Source organism: Mastigoproctus giganteus, chromosome 13 (assembly GCF_048544385.1).
Source record: "Mastigoproctus giganteus isolate SK-2022 chromosome 13, ASM4854438v1, whole genome shotgun sequence".
Lineage (NCBI taxonomy): Eukaryota > Metazoa > Arthropoda > Arachnida > Uropygi > Thelyphonidae > Mastigoproctus > Mastigoproctus giganteus.
The window spans coordinates 110,467,636-110,483,315 of record NC_143587.1 but is presented as its reverse complement, the minus strand read 5'-3'; the positions used below and the strand labels follow the sequence as shown (position 1 = coordinate 110,483,315).

Genomic DNA, 15,680 nt, shown 5'->3' with positions numbered 1-15,680 from the left:
TGCCCCACTATCCTTTGTACTTTTCCTAGATCATACATCAATAATACCCTCCAGAAAAATACCATTGGAACTGGCAGCTCTGTTGGAACCAAAGGAGAAAGGTCAGCACAACCACCAACTAATCCATAACATCACAGAATGGCTGAATACCTCCCAAATCATCATGGTGACCCAGACACAATTTCTAACTTGCATTGATTTCACAAGAAACCTCAGCCTGCTCACTCTTACTGAGTGTGGCCTAGGCACACAAGGAGGATACCACCTCCTCTATAAATACAACATATTTACAGCTTCCAGAAACCAACTGGAGATGCTTTCACTGTCTTGAATGGTTATGGCCCTACCTGGTAGAAGCTCTTATGGGAAGGATCCCTCAGAGTAGAATTTAGATCTTCAACTGCTGAATAAGAAAGAACTCAAGGTCGACGTTGTTGTAACAAGATCAGCAAACCACTTGCTGTAAATGGTCAACAATCCAAGTGACTTGGAATCCTGTCCCATTAACTGGGGGGAGACTGGTCTCCCATACCTGACCCACTGGAACTGCACCCAAACTGACCCCTGTTATTTAAAACAACCGACAAAAAAAAAAAATTAGAAAATTTGTATTGAATTTTCTAAATGTCAGTAATAATACAGTAGTTTTAAATTAAAATAAATTAGTTAATATTTTATTTTATATACTTTATAAATTTTTGTAAGTTTCTATGTAAAAAAAAAAAAAAATAAATAATAGAAAAAAGAAGTCGGTACTTTCAGAGTTCAGCTATATTCTTCTTTCATGGGTTAGAAATCCAGTTGCAGAAAACTTTCACTTGCTGCAATATTGACAGAGATAGAAGAAATTAAATCCTTGCAACGAGGAATGTACTTGATAAAGACTGGACAAAACTGTACACCCTTAAAGTGTTACCTTCCATGTCGACTTGGATGACACTAATTTACAAAGATCACTTAATCAGCCAAAACTAAAACTACAATTGCCATTCATAACTAGGAAAGGCTGCATCCACTTGCACCTTTCCCATCAAATTTCAGCCCATGGAGAATACTAGCTTATTTTCATAAACCCTCCCCCTCTCGCAACATTACTGCCTTCTCCCCTGCTAGCAATGTACTGCTTTCCTACTCCTGATCACTTGGTCACTGGTTGGCACCACTCCTGCTTCCAGTGGGGCGAGTAACCTGAGAGAAGGTAGTCCCTCTCCCAGGGCTAAAAGGAGCAATAATCGATTGTGATGCATAATCACCACTAGAGCCAACAGGCTCTCAACCTGCTGAATGTAGAATGGAACACAATCTCAGTCTTACCCAAAGACTGAGAATAGATTCTAACAAATCAGAACTACCAGCATTTTCTGATAATGCTTTTGTTATTTACTCAACTGGTAAGCAAATTCTCTCCCTTTGACATGTCGCATATACAACAGGTACACCAAAAAATGGTAAAATGATTCCGGTCAAGAGATCTATTAATTGAAACCATACAAGTAAGACATCCTGAATTATTATTAAAAATGTCATGTATAAGCAGAATCCCAATCAAAGTCATGCCACATAACACATTGAACTCACTTAAAAGGAGATAGTCATAGAATCACCAAAGAGGAGATAGTCATAGAATTACAAGAACAAAAAGTAACTCAGTGAAGGCAAATTATGATCTGGAAGGACAATAAACTAGTTCAAACACAAAATCATATTCACTTTCAGTACACCTAATTTGCCAACCTCAATTAAGGCAGGCTATCTGCACTGCTGAGTCAGTTCATACATTCCAAATCCCTTAAGATGTTTCAAATGCCAAAAAGTTTGGTCATTCTCAAACAACATGCAGAGGTGAAATTACATCCTAATTGTGTGTCCAAAGGTCATTCTCAAAACAGAGTGTATAACAGAGTCTCCAGAATGTCCAAACTGCAAGACAATCAAAACAAGCTTGATTACTAGCAAGATTATGCATAGGACATACACACCCAACCCATATGTGTCTTCTCATAGGAAATGACTCACCTCAATGCATGCATTGTTCATCACCACTTACTGTCAAACATATTTCTAGATTGTATGTACTATGCTCATATCATATGGAAAGTACTTTTTTGTACTTTCCATTCACTGTCATGACTATCACTTGCCGATGTTATTGGCAATAATGCAATTTTAAATGAACTGTTTACCTTTCTTAAGCAAATACAAATTTATGATTTCCTCAGATGCCAAATTGGACGATTTATTACATAAAATTATAACGCATGAATCGGCACATTTTGGCCTCAGTTGCCCTTGTGCCCTAAAACATCAATACTAGTACAATCAAATTTCAGCCTCTGTTTTAAATACTCTTTCTTAATTAATTACTCTATTTTATTTCTTAATATACCTCACATCTTTATATTCTTGGACTTGGCACATAAGGGCCTAAGTTACCCAGGTGACATTAATTCAGATCATATCTTTATACAGTCAGTTCTGCTATAACATGGTACATGTGTTCTTAAAAATCTCTGCGTTATAGTATTTTGGGCATTAAAAACATTAGAGCTTATGGGAAAAATAGGGATAGGGATAAAGCACCCAAAAAAAAAATGTTCAGTCTGGTTTCTTGAGGTTGTCACAGACATTCCAGACAAGCTGTACTTTCTACCTTGGAGTCTAAAACGCTGATGGAACTGATATTTGTGTGATACTCAAGTCAAGTGGATCCAATTTCGGTGAAGTCCGGACAGTCTATGCCAGCCAAATCCTCTGCTTGCACCTTCATGATGGTGGGACTGTTAGTAATCCTGGGTATAACACCCATGCACAAGCACACTATGGGTGACCACCCAGGTGTGAACCAGTGTAAGCAGGGGTCAAGGTGTGGTGCCCACATCACATAGAGGAATGCCGCCCCTCTGTGTTACCAGACAATACTAGGTGGTAGATGACTCATCAACCGGTGCAATACCACCACTTTGCTTATTGGAGGCTTGAAGTAGTGGAACCCGTGTTGTCTCCAGAGCTAAGTTCCTGTCAACCCTTCCCCATCTCTTCCATCATGCAGTATGACTGATGACTTTTGAGGTTATGATGGACATCATGGCGAGATCCAATCTTCCTTACATTTCGAGGGTACAGCTCTAAAATGGTGTTTGCAGGCTAGCTGCTAGTTAGTACACCAGACCGAACTTCTTGGTAACTCTTTAGGAGGCTTCCAAATCAGCTAGTGTATAATTTTGCTACCTCTACTCTGCCAGATAGTGACTGGAGGGAATCCAAGTAGTGTGTATGTGGGGGGGGGATTTTCGAGGCCACGTTATGTCAAGGAACTGGGTATATTACCATGCGTACACCATATCCAAAAATTTCATTACTTCATACAGCATGTCCCCCCCCACACACTTTTTCTTACTATTGAATACACCAGGAATTGTCAAACTAATAGAATAAGCGTATTTGTGAAAAGATCTAAACCTCCCAAACACTTCCTAGTTCATATCACAAATATACATGGTCTCAATTCTAATCTCAACGATGTCCATTTCCACTTGCAGTCTGCCAAACCCCATGTACTTTTTCTGACAGAATCTCAGTTACCGGTTGATTCAACTACTGCTCATCTCAGTTGTCCAAATTGTTCGCTGTATGATTCTTTTCGCCTCAGAGGTGGTAACTTGTGTATATGTCCGTTCCGATATTCCATGTCATAGACTTGGTAATTTGGAATCTCCTCTTTTCGATCTTCTCTGACTTACAATCTCTCTACCCCATTGTGGCAAATTCATCTGTTGTCTCTACCATTCTACCAATTCCACTAATCGCTTGGAGCTCTGACTTCCTTTCTTTGTAATTTCACTTTCTCCAGTCCAAATTTCCTAACAGTGAGGTAATTTTCCCCTGGTGATTTTAATGTTCACAACTCCAGCTGGCTTCCGTTTTCTAGTCCCAGCTGGTCGAGATGCTGAGGCTTTTGCAATTACTAATGACCTTGCACAGATTGTTCATTTACATACAACAATACTGGACAATCCTAACCATACAGCCAACACACTTGATCTTCTCACAAACAACCCTTCTAAGTACACGGTTGAAGTGAGTGGTCCTTTAGGCACCTCAGATCACAACTTGGTGATTGTCTTTTCTACAATGGAGCCTTTATCTCATGGATATTCCCAACCTCATGTTGTTTGGAATTACAAGAATGAAAAATGGGATGACCTGCAAGATTTCTTTTCCTTGGTCAGACTACTGTTTTGAAACGTCTGATGTTAACGTTTGCTCAGATCGTGTCAGTGAAATTATTCTTGTAGAAATGGAATCCTTTATCCCACACTCCACTTTAAAATCTTGTCCTTTATCTAAACCTTGGTTTTTCAATAAATGTGCTAAGACCATTCAGGAGAAGAATGTTGCATATCTTAATTGGCTTGTTTCCAATTCTTCAATTTCATTTTCTGCTTGCAACAATTGTAAAGCAGTTATTAATCAGTCCAAACTAGATTTTGAACAGGCTAAGAGTAGAAAACTTGCTTCTTGCCCTGGTCTCTTGCCAAAGCTGTTGTCTGCAACTTTTGCCCATCTCTGGTCTCACCTCTGTCAAAACCAGATGGTTCTGTTGTCACTTCGGCTAAGGATAAAGCTGACCTGCTAGTATCCCATTTTTCTTCCAACTCATATGTTAATGATCTTGGTAAAACACCTCCACCATTCCGAACACGTTCCATTAAATGCCTCCTGTGGTCTTCCGTCAAAAGGATTTTGATGACTCTTGATGCTAAGAAAGCTCCAGGTCCTGATAGTATTTCTCCACTTGTTCTCAAAACCTGTACTCCTGAACTTACTCCTATTCTTTGCCACCTTTTTTCACTTTCTTATTCCAAAGGTGTTTTTCTTCTGCTTGGAAATTTGCTCATATTCAGCCAGTTCCTAAAAAGGGTGACAAGTCCCTCTAATCCAATTATCATCCCACTGCAATTACTTCTACTCTTTCTAAAGTAATGGAGAAATCAATTAACTGATCAATCAATTAAATATTACAGTAAAAAGAGCACTGTAATATATACATACTAATTTATTTCTGTTCACTGCCTTTTTTTTTTTTGATTGTAAAATTTAAAATAGTAAGGGTGGCATCAAAATGAACAATTCTAAATTTTTTCTTTCCAATTTTAAGGTTATAAAATGGCATACATGATCCCACAAATCACAAAATTGCTGAAGACCTAACCCACACTATAGGTATCCAACTCAATGCAGGGCCAGTGTGTGTGTATACATAAGAGGTGTGTGATCAAAAATTCAGGGACTGACTATATCTTGAAATTGTGGTATTGTAATGAGTTTCAACTTATCCCAACATGTTCAGTGACTCGACTGGACATTAAATGCATGAAAATCTCCCATTTATCTGTAGTCAGTCTGACTCAATATGTGGTTGAATAGAAAATGTTTTATATGCATTGCATTTTAAACCGAGTGACTTTACTAAGCAGTAAATTTGTATTAATTGTTTCATATTAGGGAAAAGTGCAACAAACTCACAAAATATTAAAAACATCTTTTGGACAAGATCCCATGTGTCATTTAAAGACTTAATTGGTTTTCAAAATTTGAAGAGGGCCTGTTGTGTATTGAAGGTAATCCTCAATTATGGGGCTTGTCAGTTTTAACACAAGATTTTGGGAATGCAGTGCATTTTAGCCAAGTTTGTCTCACATTTTTACTGATGATCACAGAAAGCAGCAAGTTTTCACATATTATCTTCATTAAGATGCTTCTGCTGACCTATATTTTGTTTCTTCCATGATTATTAGTGATAAATCATGGGTATATGAGTTACAGAAGCAAAGGACTAGTCCTCTGAAAAGAAGACTCATCTCTAAGACCCAAAGATGTAAGACAATTTTAATCAAATATGATGGTCATGCTCATTGTATTTATTGACTTGCAGAGCATTGTTCATTATGAATTTGTCCCACATGGTCAAACAATGAACTGAAATACTACAAAACAGTTCCATAATGATTGCCCAATGCTATTTGAAGAAAACTTCTGGAAATTGAGCTTGAAGAAATTAGTGCTTTGCATCATGACATTGCCCCTGCCACTTTCTTTTCTTTTGGGGCACTCATTCACCATTAATCCCCTATCTACCATATTCTCCAGATTTAGCTCTTTGTGATTTTTCCTCCATAAACTTCAAAGTTCCTTTGAAAGATTATATTTGTAATGACTGAGGAAATTGTTCAGAACACGACACAGGAACTGTTAGCAGTTCCAGAAGAAGTCTATTAGGAATGCTTATAGAAGTTGCAGGATTGATCTCCTTCAAAGTGTACTACAGTGGTCTCTGACAGTTTTTAAACTCTGTACAGTGGGATAAACTGATGATGTTACCAACAGTAAATTCTAAGTGGGAAGCATTCAAGGAATTAATTGTGGAAGCTACTAAAAGTTTCATACCTATTAAGAAATATTGTTCAAGGTTTAGGGCTAAATGGTTATCTAATGAACTAATGAGACTCGTGACGGAGAAGAAAAATGCATGGGATGCATATAAATTATCAAGCGACTCAGAAGCCTATAGCAGATATAAGCTAGTCTGTAATCAGGTGACAAAGGTGGTTAGGCAGGCGAAGGCAGATTATGAGAAATCCTTGGCAAAAGATGCTAAGAAAAACAGCAAGGATTTCTTTACTTATATAAACTCTAAAAGGAAGGGGATTCATCTGATTGGTCCACTTGACATCGATGGTTCGACTGTTGATGATCCTGCTCAGATAGCAAACAAACTGAATGAGCATTTTGCATCTACATTCACACATGAGGAACTATTAAGGTTTGAAAATGGCAGAAGGTTATCAAATTGTAGCAGAACTTAATGATTTTGTAATAACTGAAAGCAAAGTGGAGGAGAAATTGTTGAAGTTAAACATAAGAAAAGCACCTGGGGTGGATGGGATCTATCCAGTTATATTAAAGGAGGTGGCAAAGCAACTAAGCAAACCCTTAGCCATAATTATGAGAGCATCCTTGGACTCAGAGGTTCCCACGGATTGGAGATGTGCAAATGTATCCTCAATTCACAAAGGGGGATCGAAGGGTGACACGAGTAATTACAGACCAGTTAGTTTAACTTCTGTTCCAGGTAAAATAATGGAGTCACTGGTTAAAGATGCATTGCAGGATCATCTAGACAAGACTGCAACAATAATTCAGACACAGCATGGGTTTGTTAAGGGAAAGTCTTGTCTGACAAATTTGATAGGATATTATGATGTGGCTACAAAGGAACTGGATGCAAAAAATAATTTTGATATCATATATTTGGATTTCAGGAAAGCTTTTGACACTGTTGCTCGTGGAAGACTATTGTACAAATTGGAGCAGAATAGTATTAAGGGTAAGTTGCTACAATGGATAAAAGGATGGTTAAGTGGGAGAAGACAGAGGGTGGTAATCAATGGGTGCTGCTCTTCTTGGACTAATGTTATTAGTGGAGTCCCACAGGGTTCAGTGTTAGGTCCACTGTTGTTTTGTATATTTATCAGTGATATTGATGAAGGTATATCAGGCTTAATGTTGAAGTTTGCAGATGATACAAAGGTTGGCAGGGTTGTTAATGACAGTAATGGCAGTGTGCTACTGCAACAGGATCTAGATAATTTGGGCAGATGGGCTAAGAAGTGGCAACTGAAGTTTAACCTTGACAAATGCAAAGTACTGCATATGGGTAGAAGTAACCCCAGAGAAACATACCAACTGTGTGGTACTACACTTAAGGTGGTAGAAAATGAAAAAGACCTGGGAGTAATTGTGCAGTCAGATATGAAGTTTTCTGAGCAATGCAGATAGGCTGCCAGGGCAGGTCATGGGGTTTTGTCAATGATATATAGGAATTTTGCTAGCAGGGAAAAGGAGGTGATTATCCCTCTGTATAAGGCAATGGTCAGGCCACGCCTTGAGTACTGCGTACAGGTCTGGAGGCCTCATTTTAGGAAGGATATAGATTTACTTGAGCGTGTACAGAGAAGGGCAACAAGATTGGTGAGGGGAATGAAGGGATCCTCTTACCAAGAGAGGCTTAAGTTCTGCAAATTGCAGTGGCTGGAGACTAGGCACCTGCACGGTGATCTGATTGAGGTATATAAGGCCTTGAATGGGTTGAGCAGGCTGAATTCTGATGGGATCCTTCCACTTGTTCAGATTACAAACCTAAGGGGGCATAAATTCAAATTAAGAAAAGACAGATGTAGATTAGATGTGCGGAAATTTGCCTTTAGCCAGCGGGTGGTTAATTGCTGGAACAAGAATAAATTTAAGGAGGAACTGGACAGGCATTTGGAGGGAATGATGTGTTTTTTTTTTTTTTTTTTTTGGCTGATGCTGCATAAGCTCATACACTTGCTTTCTTGCATCAAATGCCACTGCTACTACTACTACTACTTTGAAGGAGATCCATCCATAAAATAAATAAGCTTCATTCCCCAATATTATTCAGTTCCCAGACTTTCTGATCACACTTTGTGTGTACACACAAGTTTGTATGTTACCCAAAGTGAAGAGTTTCAAATTTATGACTTTTCCTTTGCTGCATTTGATATAAATCCTTCTCTGCTTAGTTACCACTGGCCCTTGTTTTATTGAGGGATAAGAAATTCCTTTGGTTTCTAAAATCATGTATCCCTCGTAGATAGTGACTACTATGAGAAAACATCTATTTGGTAAAGAACCTTTGATTATCAGTTATTCCTTACCTCAGAATTTATTAAAATATGAAGTGAAGATGCATTACCAATAAACTGAATTTTGTGCTTAATTCATTTTAATAGTTTTTCAGTTGTTAGATGCCAATCATTTCAAAATATATTTTGAACATATAGAAAAATCAGAACTGCTAAAACCAGTTACAAAATTTTCACTTAAATGTTTCTTTCCCACCATACAATAAATTACTTGTTGATGAATATACATCTGTAGTAGCAGAATAGGTTTATTTTTGTTCAACTGTTTCTTTTCCTGATGGATATATATGTTAAAAAATGATCTCCCTAGCCTGGTAAGTTTCCCACACTTAAACAACTTATTTGTTAATATCATTAACAATGGATTTCCTAGAGACAAAATAACCATGGGTATACCTAGTCAAAACTAGAATTGATAAGACATTCAACAGTTTCAGTGAATATGAATGAAAAATCCACACACTTATGTAGAGTGGTATACTAAAATACACTTTTCATCTTATCACTCCCACATAATCAGTTTGCAGTAATCTCAGTTGGCTGTGGCTCCATTTAACAGGTTTCACAACTCTAGTGCATATATTTTCAAATAATGACAATATTAAAAAAAAAAAAAAAAAAAAAAAAAGACATTTGCTTACTAAGACTTCTGAAATTAAATTATAAAAATCTTAAACATTTTGCAAATAGAATAAAGATTATTTCCATTAAATCACTTTTGACTTATTAATAGCTTAATATTTTATAGGTGGATATGGAAAATTTTCTTCAGTTGACTGAAAGAGATCTTAATCTGATGGGCATTGAATATGCAGATAGAAAAAAGATGATCTCTGCCATAATGTGTAAGTATACAATTTTATAAACAGTTATAATAACCAAGATTAATTCCTTAACAGATAAATGTAATGTGCAACAATAAAATATGATTATTTGATATAAACTATCAGTTTTAAAATAAAGTGACTTAAAATGATTAATATACTATGAATATTTTATAGAACATATGGGAAATCAGTTATTATTACAACCTCCTTCTATAACTTAGTCCACAGAGGCAGTGTAATACAAATGAAATCACACAGGGTTCCTGACCTAAATAATAAAATTGATACTGGTTAGATGACATTTACTGTTCTACAAAAAAGGTGCCTCCGTAGCCAGGTGGGAAGGAGCAGCAGTGCGTAGCACACACTTCTTGATTAGACCGGGGTTCGAGCCCGTCACCACCAAATACGGAGGATGCGGAAAGGTCAAGGGAATGACCACCGCATATCCCGGAGCAATATGGCCTTAGTTGCTAATGCTCCTAAAAACCAAATAACAGTTCTACAAAAATCAACTTTTTCCTACTCCTTATTTTATATTTGCAGTTACTGTCAAAGAAAAAGATAAATAGGAACATTTAAAACAAACTTAGTCATTCATAGACATGACTTGTCTGCCTTTGTCAACATAAGTATTCATCATTAATTCAATACCTGACAAAACTTTCAGTACATAATATTAAAAGATATTTTGGTTAGTCTTTAGTACAAGGTTCTTACCTATGGATCTTTGCGATAATGAGTGATAGACAGGCCTACCTCCTCCCCACCTCTTCACAGCGGTTGGCTATTAATCACAATGATTTTGGGTTAGAGTGAATGCCATTTTGCTATCTATTCCTTTGTGAAATTGTCTCCTGATTATCCCCATTTGGCACTGGTTTAAAATTGGGAAGTGATTTCTTGCCATTAAGATTGTTCAAAATTCTTCTGACATCCTTCATAGAAGATCACAGAAGGCATTGACTGGAGTACACTGAGAATGGTAGGAGGGGATTTACCAAGTTCAATACAAGAGTCAAAAGAAAAGTAGAATGCAAACAGGTTGGTTTTATCTTTAGCTTAGGTGGCAATAAAACCATTAGGTTTTAACAGAAGTGGGAGTACAGATGTGCAATAATTGCAGCCAATAACTTTGGCAAGAGAGCAGAATGCTCAACTACCATTTGGACAAGAAGCAAGTTTTCAGCTCTTAACCTGTTCAAAATCTAGTTTGGACTGATTAATAATTGCTTTACAATTGTTATGAGCTTTGGTGTATGCAGAAGATGAATCTGGCAAGTTAAATGAAAGCAGTTTGTTATATGTATATGTTGAACAGCCTTTGCATATTAAGTGTAAAAACAGTTTAGATAAAGGACAAGGTTTTAAGGTGGAGTGTGGAATAAAGGATTTCATCCCTACAAGAATAATTTAACTGACACAATTTGAACAAACATTGACATCAGAAGATTTAAGAGTAATCCAACCAAGAAAAGAAAAAATCTCGCAGGTCATTCATTTTGCATTCTTGTAATGCAACACAAAATAAGGCTAATAGTGGTAACAAAAGAAAGGCTGCTTTGAGAAAGAGACCATCAATAGGTTGTGATTTGAAGTACTCAGATGACCACTCTTCTCTACTGTGCTTGGAAGGATAGTTTGTAAGAAAAAGATCAAGAATCTTAGCTGTATACTTAGTACTGTCAGGAAATGGAAAATTCCGAATTAGTAATTGGGAAATTACTAATTTTCCATTTACTAGAAATTGGGAGCCAGCTTCAGTTTGTGAACATTAAAACCACCAGAGAAAATTTTCTCTTTCTTATGAAAGTTGGACTGAAGAAAGTGAAGTGTTATACAGGAGTTTGTTCTCAATGGGTTCGGGCTTCTTTGGACGATACTAGCTGTGTTGCGGGACTGGTTTCCTTCCTTGCGTACTTGTCCCGAGCGTAACACAAGTATACTCACGTGACTGCCTAGTGGCTTTTTATATTAGGGCAATGGTCTCGAGCCCTAAAAGTTCTATTCAGCCGTCGTAGGGAATCGAACCCTCGGCAACTGACCAGAATTGTGTTTTTCACTACAAGACCCTTTCAATTATAGTCAGATCTTGAGTGCAAGTTCTTTTATTCTTACGTCTATGCTCTGATCATCGTGTGAATGGAGAACAGGTGTGAAGCAGAGATATTTAATCAAAACTTAGTTTCATACTGAATCATACTATAGAAATTGTACATATATGGTTAATAAAGCTCTAATGGCAGCGACAGGCAAAATATACATCATCTAGTTACAACAATTCACACTGATTATATAGAAATAGTTTTAACATTATTGATAAATTGGTAATGGATGGGCTCTTAGTGTGTGTACTCTTTGTGTGGATGGCTCATCTCTGGCCTGTACTGGCATGTGACAAACTGGTTACATTTGCTGTCAGAGAATCATAGTGGGTGACAATACTAAAGGTTGCGCTATTTAAGATATCACTCATAAGATATGCTTTAACTTATTATACATCATATTATCTATAGTGAATTATAACAGATGACAATACTAAGTGTCGCACTAATTAAGATAGCAGCATTAGGATATTCTGTAATTTACCAATACTAACATAATAATCATATTTTTGAGGAGTAATGTTTATACATAACAGAAGGGTATCATTATGACTTACCGAAAAAGGGACGATTTGTCCTACGGGGTGTGGAAACTGGTGAGGAACTTCCGTGTTTTCTATCTTCTTTCGGGCTCTGCTACTCTCACTCACTTTCCGTATCGTCTCGTGCTGTCCGTAAAACTTCCTAAAAATCTCTCCCTCTCTCTGTCCTGCTCTGTTGACTATATTGCCCCTTATCACCTGGACTTCTATCGATCTGGTGTTTGAAAAAAAGGAGGGGGAGGGTAACCTGCAACGATTAGCGACAAACAGCATGAAGCAGTTTCTCCAAGAGCGAACGGAGCTCATATTTTTGGACCCCCGAACTTAACTTCTTCAAAAGCGACTGTTATCGTTAGCAGCGGCCTCCGTAGCCGAGTGGGCAGGAGCGGGAGTGCAGTAGCACACGCTCTTTGAGTAGACCGGGGTTCAAGCCCCTGACTGCTGAATACGGTCGATCTGCCAACCCGCACTGGACCAGCGTGGCAGATTATGGTCCATTTCCCTCAGCATGAATTGTTGAGGAAGCTTCCATCCTGCAGTGGGTTGATAATGGCTGCACGTTTGCTTTTTACTTATCTCGAGTTAAGACAATAGTGACCGGGGGAATTTGTTACCGTGAAAGCTACTACGTTCGGATACGGGTTCGACACTACAGAATTTCGGAATCTTATTATTGTCGAAGAGCTGATAGCACTTGGTTTGTCATGTTAGTTTAGTAGTTATGTTTTCCTCTGACATGACCAAAACATCTCTTTAGCAAAAGGGGCACAGCATGGGGGGAATATGGGGAATGTTTTCAAATTAATAAGAAAAATGTGAGCATTTTACAGAAGTTTCAAAGAAAGGAAGTCGAAAGGTTCCAAGTGATTAGTTGGAGTTCCAAGAATGTAGAGGCAACAAATGAATTTGAAATAATGGGGTAGGTCCTGCTATCAAAGAAAAAAATAAAATAAAAGTAGTTATGTAACTTCATAATCTTAGGATACATCATTGCCTACTTTGGGGGGGTGAAATGCCAGTACACCATACAAAATTGGATTTGAGCATAAGCATAATGAGAAATGCAAAACTGAATTCTTTTTTGCTAAATTTGATAATTATTTTATTATTTTGATAAAGTATTATAAAAAAATTGAATTATAAAATGCACCATTTTAAATTGGATCACTTAAATAATTTAAAAATTTAATCCTTTAAATCATTTAAAATAATTTAATATTAAAAAGAAATGAGTGCTTGACTGCAGGCATTAGAGGATTAAGAGCATTGTATAATCTTCTGTCACTTGTGCAACCTTTGAACAAAAATAAAAATAAGTAAGCAATAATAGTAATAATCAAGAAGGTTTTATTGTATTTTTAGAATTTAAGGTAACTGAATCTCCTGGATTGAAACAAATGCTCCATGTGGCAGCTGCAACATGAGCATCTATTTTTGTCAGCTGCTCGTATTTAGCCAGTGAAACCAAAACTTTGGCAAAAATTACACATCTGTTGCTGTCATCTCACAGATGCCACTTGGGAATTGCCTAAAAGAACTGTAGATGCATTTGGTTGCATGGCATTCTCTTAAATGCCAAAATAAATAAATGAAATAATAATAACAGTATTAATAATGGCCATATGGTGCAAGTAAGTCTAAGGCTTATGCTGCACCAGTCAAAAAAGAAAGTAATATATTAATAAAAATTAAATAAAATAAATAATAAAAGAAAAGGAAATAGACAACCTATGCATTTCCCTCCTCCCATAGGTAACTATCCAGCTGACCTTTGAATTTCACCAAACTGTCAGCCTCTACCACCCATGTAAGTAACTTATTCTAGTAATTTATAACTTGCTGGCTAAAATAAAACTTCCTGCAATCCATCTCATCTCCCCCCCCACCACCCGTAACTTGAATTAATGGTCTCTGGTTCTAGAATCATAACCTTAAATTTCCTTCCCATTCATTTTACTTTTGCCTCTCAGAGCTTAAACACATCAATCAAGTCTCCTCTAAGGTGCCTAGTTTTCAAGCTGATCCACATCTTCAAATTCAAATCCACATATTCAAAGTCTTTCCTCATATGAATGCCCTTTGGCTGATCTCACCAGGTGAGTTACCCATCTCTGGACCCTTTCAAGAAGCTCAATGGCCTTTTTTTAGGTGCGGTCTCCATACTTGAACACAGCATTCCAAGTGTGGTTGAACAATAGCCTTGTATAATGGAATTATGACGTCCTTATCTCTACTAGCAAATGTTCAATAAATCATTGATAGGACACATGGGCCTTCTTTGCACCCTGTCTACAATCCTTGGACAACTTCATGTCTGACCGTATCGTAACTTCCAAGTCTCTTCCACTACTGACTTTGTGTCTCTTCCAAGTCTCTTCCACTACTGAAGTGTATGTTATTTTGGGGTTACTGTTCCCCAGGTGTAGGACCTTGCACTTTATTAGCTATATGGTGCAAGGAAGCCTAAGGCTTATGCTGCACCAGTCAAAAAAAAAAAAAATTTCTGAATGAGAGAGAGAGAGAGAGAGAGAGAGAGAGAGAGAGAGAGAGAGAGAGTGAAGAATGATGATATCCAGCTCTGGACCCTGGGTGTGCAAAGCCATACTCAGCAGATGAGAGCCCCTGGGGTGATTTGCAAGGATTAAAGCAAAACTGTCACTTTTCTGACCATCCCTGAAGTCTATCTAGGTAAATCTGAAGAAGCTCTGCTTGGCAGTGATCATTAACTACTCTACCAATCTTTACGTCATTTGTAAATTTAAACATCACATCCTCTATCTCTTCATCAATGTCATTTAAGAAAATCAAAAACAACAGTGGTCCCAATACTGATTCCTGAGAAACCCCACTTCTTACTTTAATGAAATCTGAGAAATAACCATTTATCACAACCTTCTACCTCCTGCCCTGAAGCCATCCTGCTATCCATCTAAGGATTTTCTCTGTGATTCCTGTTCCAGTTTATAAAGTAACCATCCATGTGGGACTGAGTCAAATGCTTGGCTGAAATCTAATAAACAATGTTGAAATTATTCCCTAAATCCTACCCATGAAAATAGCTAACCAGATTTGTCAAACATTATTTTCCCTTTACAAAACCATGCTGCCCATATCCTTCAGATTTCTACTTCTATCTAATCATCATGAATTCCACCCTTGATTTTCCCTACTACTGAAGTTAGACTGACCAGTCGGTAATCTGCCCTTATGTATTGGAGATACATTGGCACTTTTCCAATCCAACAATTTCTCCTGAGTCCATTGATGCTCTTATAATTAGCCTCAATGGTTCAATGCACTCACTTGCCGCCTACCATAAAATAGTAGGATGTATGTCATCAACCCCAGGAGCTTTACTTGACTGTAGGCTTAAGTTTTTTTCATTAAAAATCATGTGGAATTTCAGTATCATTAATTACATATTTTTCAACTCCACTCCCATAATTTCTCATCCTACATAAAGGGTTTTTCTTCTGT

The 15,680-nt window shown here is 37.4% G+C and overlaps 1 protein-coding gene across 1 annotated transcript in view; it reads left to right on the top strand.

The window, feature by feature from the left end:
- LOC150076359 (protein bicaudal C homolog 1-A-like) overlaps positions 1 to 15,680 on the top strand; it is a 195,523-nt gene that overhangs the window by 174,667 nt on the left and 5,176 nt on the right. The window contains exon 12 of the mRNA XM_090387331.1: positions 9,478 to 9,574. Coding sequence (XP_090243457.1) covers positions 9,478 to 9,574 — 97 coding nt within the window. The remainder of the gene's footprint in view (positions 1 to 9,477; positions 9,575 to 15,680) is intronic.